The 5,193-nt window shown below is 42.0% G+C and overlaps 1 protein-coding gene across 1 annotated transcript; it reads left to right on the forward strand.

Moving 5' to 3' along the window:
- Nucleotides 1-1,115: 1,115 nt before the first annotated feature.
- LOC133330546 (mucin-19-like) lies at nt 1,116-3,391 on the forward strand. The gene is made up of 3 exons (XM_061538983.1): nt 1,116-2,116; nt 2,150-2,252; nt 2,316-3,391. The coding sequence occupies exons 1-3, from the start codon at nt 1,118-1,120 to the stop codon at nt 3,389-3,391; spliced, it is 2,178 nt and encodes a 725-aa protein (XP_061394967.1). The 5' UTR covers nt 1,116-1,117.
- Nucleotides 3,392-5,193: the final 1,802 nt, after the last annotated feature.

Below are 5,193 nucleotides of genomic sequence, written 5' to 3' on the forward strand. Positions count from 1 at the left end.
TTGCCCCTGAAGGACCTAGACCCGAGAAGTTTATAGTATGTTCAAGAGGAGCAGTTGACCTTTAAATCGATACTAATTATATGGTCGTATGTCCTCAGATGTGGGAGTTACACTTAAATATTTACAGGTGCTTACGTATTCTGACATTATTTTGTAACCCATTACAAAACTAGAGGACGGATATATAGCGCTGATCGCTTTGAAATTTTCACAGAGATTCCAATAATGGTCAAGGACAACACCTATAATTTTCGGTGATGATCACATAAAAATTTTGGGATAAAGTGGACCGAAAATTTAACTTTTTGTGTGTGTTATTTTTTTTTTTTTTGCAAGCCCAACATCACAACCTAACCCACGGTAAAGGAATCTGGACAAGTACAGCCCTCGTCTACTGAATATTAGTAATATTTGTTGACCTTTAGTCGGATGTCAAGAGGGTGCAAATAACGCAAAGTTAGTGTAGGGTATCATATGGTCGGCCCCGTCCGACTATACTGCACCGCTCACTGGTTATTATATATTATAGGCATTTTTTCTATAGAAAATAACAGGTCCCAGTTTTTGAGTTATTTTTATCTCTATAGAAAAAATTCGAGACCTTAGTTTCTGAGAAACTCGGTTCTTCTTATAGATTTTTTTTTTGGTAATTGTAAATTATTTTCTATATCTTTTATTTTTTTAAAGGAAAATTCTCCCACATTCCAGAATCTCTTCCAAAAATATCATACGTAGTATTTTATTAATTGAATACGTTTGCCACTTTCTATTATTTTCCATAATTTCCATTTCGAACAACAACAAAAACATTTCACTTGATCCCATGCCATCATGTAAACGAGATCATGCTATTATTCTAAAGAAGACGACCGAAGACGGTGGAAAAAACCTCCCTCCCATCACATATAAAAACAATGTAATTTAGCCACCGGATGTCGGCAATTCGCTGGCAATTCCTTTCTTTTTTTCTGAGTTTCTTCGAGAGCACGAATTTTTATTTAATTTATTGAATTAATTCGCATGTGACGTTTTTTGTTTTATTTTCTCTCATTTTTTGGTGTTTTTATTTTATTCAATTACAGAACAACTACCGAGAAGGGGATCTAATTTTTCAGAGATGGCAAAACGTGATAGAAATAAAATAAATTGTCTCCTGCTGACCTTTGTAATATTGCTGCTGACTCATGACCTAAGTGTTGAGGCCAAACGGATTTACAGCTCCAGTGGTAGTCGTCGTTCATCCTCCTCCTCATCGTCCAGTGTAAGGCGTACGAATACCAATAATCGATCAAATTCTTATAGTGGTGGTGGTAGTACCTCGCATTCAAATCCTTCGTTGTCCCACACGGGGCTTTCATCATTGAGTTATGCTGGCTATAATCAACAGGCCAATAAACGGCCGAGCAGTAGCAGCAACACCCACATTACCAACAGCCATGCCAGTAATACCCATAGTTCGGCACCCAGACCCACCTCTACACCCATAGGTTGGAATGTACCACCCAAGCCGCAAGGACCACCACCAGCATATTCGGCCACAAATCCGGCAGGTGGAGCCAAGACCAATATGTATGAGAAATCTCCGGCTTATAATCCAAGCTACTCGGCTCCACCCAGTTATTCGGCGGCTACCAATACCAATAGTCGACCGGCCACCAATTACAATGGTCAGCATTCCACCTATAATCGCAATCGTTTTAATTCCACGGGCGGAGGTTTTGGTGGTGGTGGGGTACACACTCCTATCACAGCTACAAATGCCCACAATGTACAATCCAGTTATCCGAAGCAGCAATCTCCTACCTATTATCCAGCAGGTTCTTCCCTACCCGCAGGTGCCACTTATCATCCATCGGGTCAATTGCCAGCAGGAGCTACCTATCATCCAGCAGGACAATTGCCGGCGGGAGCCACCTATCATCCATCGGGCCATTTACCGGCTGGTGCAAGTTATCATGCTCCTGGTCAGTTGCCGGCTGGTGCCACCTATTATCCCTCAGCTTCTTCGTTGCCTGCCGGAGCCACATATCACAATCCGGGAGCCTTGCCACCAGGCGCCACATATCACAGTCCAGGAGCTTTGCCGGCTGGTGCCACCTACTACCCCTCACCTCCGGTACAGGCTCCCATGTATTATCCCTCGGCCCAGGCTTTACCTGCTGGAGCTACCTTCTTGCCTGCGGGCTCAGCCATACCTGCTGGAGCCACTTTCATTCAACAGCCACAGAAATCTAGCTCAGGTTTAGGTTTTGGTAAGTCCAAGGAGGATATTTTCCAGAGGTCCAATATTTATATATTTTTTTCTAAAATTCCAGGTAGCGGTCTCTTGGCGGGTGGCCTGACTGGTGCCATTTTGGGCCACGCCCTTACCCCCACCCACACCAAGGTTATTGAACATGCTCCCAGCTATGGTGGCGGCGGTGGTGGTGGCGTTGCCCCTGCCGCCCAAAATGATGACAAGATCATTATTATCAACAATGGTCCACCGGGTTCGGTTACCACCCAGGAAGTTGGTAGTGGCACCACTGTCATCACCACCAATGGTGGTCAGGTTCCAGCTGCTGCTCCAGCACCCACCAATACCTATGCTGCCCAACCCACCGCCAATTTAGCTCCCATGAATCCCACATATCCTGATCCTCCCGCCGGTTCACCTGGACCAATACCAACACAAGCCACAAATGCGGTCCCAGAAAATTCCGGTAGCCTAGCCGCTGCTGCTGCTCCAGCATTGGCAGCCGGGGCTGCAACAGCGGCCGTTGCAGGAGCAGCAATGGCAGGAGGTGCAGATGCGAATGCCCAATCAGCTGCTGCGGCAGCTGTCCCAGCCCCTGCCCCTGCCGCCGCACCTGCAGAACAACCAGCCGCCCCTGCTGCTGGTGGTATCATTTGTGTACCCGTTAAAGTACCCGAACCTGATCCAAATGACAGCAGCAAAACCATTGAAGTTGAGAAAATTGCTTGCTATAACGCTCCTGCACCTGAGCCGGCACCAGCTACTGATGCCACAGCTGCTGCGGCTGCTACTGCAGCTGTATCCACAGAAGCCACTCCCACAACAACAACCACAACTGTTGCACCCTCCAGCACAAGTGATGTAGCCACCACAGAAGCCATTATTCAACCCATGGCTCAAGGTGTTGCATTGGCCCCTCTGCAAACAACACCCTTCACAATACCCGAAGGTTCCGTGCCATTGGCTCCCTTTACACCCGGTGCAAATCCAGATCTACTCAAATTACCAGGTGATTATTATGTCAATTCACGAACCTCAGCCATAATGGCAAAATCGATGCATCGTGATTTGGTCAGTAGTGGTGTTGGATCGTATCTCAATAACTGGTGTTTGACCTCTATGATAACTTTACTAATCGCTTTTTTAATTAACTAATTTTTAAGCTTGAAATTCCACATTTTCTATGTATATAATACCACATATCTGATCCTGTAGATGCACTTTTTCCAAATTCTAAATTTTGTATATAATTCCTTAACCTATGAAGCACCTGTAGAAGCACCTTTTTGGAAACTAATCATTACACCTGTTTCTCCTTCCCAGCACTCCACTTTTATTAGATGAGCGACCAAAAATCTATTTTTCCAATATTTTCTTTGCAGGATACTTCTAAATGAGAAAGAGCTTTTTTGTGTGTCCAGCTTTTGTTATACTCGCTCGCTAATAACCCAACGAAGCTTGCCAGATTTTATGTGACAAAAAAACCGAACTAATATATTTTATACTCTCTGAGATTTTTTTGTAGGAGTAGAAGAAAAAAATTACGAAAATGATTCTCGAATAAATAAATGTTTTTAGTGTGACAATATTTTTATGGTATTTATTTTGGATATAATTTAAGATCGGCTAACAGAGTTCATCAAGGTCCTATAAGGTAAGTATTTTTGCATATAGAATCTTCTGTCAAAGCAGATATTCCATTCCAAATGGATTATCCTTTCTACAGAAGCTCTTTATACCCTTCACCACACTGTGGTACAGGGTATTATGTCTTTGTGCATATGTTTGTAACAGGCAAAAGGAAACGAGATAGACACATGGTTCCTTTTGAGAATATGCATAGAATAACTTTTTAAGTCGATTTATGCATGTCCGTCCGTCCGTCTGTCCGTCTGTCTGTCCATGTTAAATTGTAAACAAAGTACAGGTCGCAATTATTGTCCGATTTGGATGAAATTTGGCACAGCTCACTTATTTGGCCCAAGGACGAACCCTATTGAAATTGGGAAAAATCGGTTCAGATTTAGATATAGCTCCCATATATATTTTCGTCCGATTTAAGGTAAATGGGGCACCAAAGTCCCTATATATGTTTCGATTTGCACGAAATTTGGCACAGCGTACTGAATTAGTTCCAGAATAATGTGTGCCAATTTTCGAGAAAGTCGGTTCAGATTTAGATATAGCTGTCATATATAGTTTCGTCCGATTTAAGATCAATGGTGTACCAAAGTCCCTATATATCTTTTGATTTGCACGAATTTTGGCACAACGTACTGAATTTGGTCTAGAATGATGTCCGTTATGTTTCCTGAAAATCGGTTCAGATTTAGATATAGCTCCCATATATATTTTCCTCCAATTTAATGTAAATGGTGTTCCAATGTCAATATATATCTTTCGATTTGCATGAAATTTGGCACAGCGTACTGAATTAGGTCTAGAATGATATGCGTTAAGTTTTCTGAAAATCGGTCCAGATTTAGATATAGCTCCCATATAGACATATATATACATATATATATATATAATCTCTGGCAAGTCTCATTGAAATCGGTTCCGGTTTTGATATAGATTTTGCACAACGTACTGAAGTTAGTATAACCTGGAGGTTGTATGTAATAGCTTCAACAAGGTGTGTCCAATCGGCACAACATTTTGGACTACGTACTGAAGTTACTATAACATAATATGTGGGAAGTGTAGTTGAAATCGGTTTAGATTTCGTTATAAGAAGCAACCTCGATTGTAAGAAGCAACCCTATATCTGACAAAATGAAAAATTTAATATAGGTATTAGAATGACATATTTATGGATCCCTTTTCCTGTTAATGGTCCTTCAAAAAATCGATGTCTGTTAGGATTGATCTGTTGAATATGCCGAAGTGGTGAAGGGTATCATAGAGTCGGCCCCGTCCGACTTTACTACTTTCCTTACTGGTTTTTGTTATACCTT

The sequence above is a fragment of the Musca vetustissima genome, unplaced genomic scaffold (genome assembly GCF_032173495.1).
Source record: "Musca vetustissima isolate MV318-11 ecotype Yass unplaced genomic scaffold, APGP_CSIRO_Mvet_v1 utg11920, whole genome shotgun sequence".
Taxonomy (NCBI): domain Eukaryota; kingdom Metazoa; phylum Arthropoda; class Insecta; order Diptera; family Muscidae; genus Musca; species Musca vetustissima.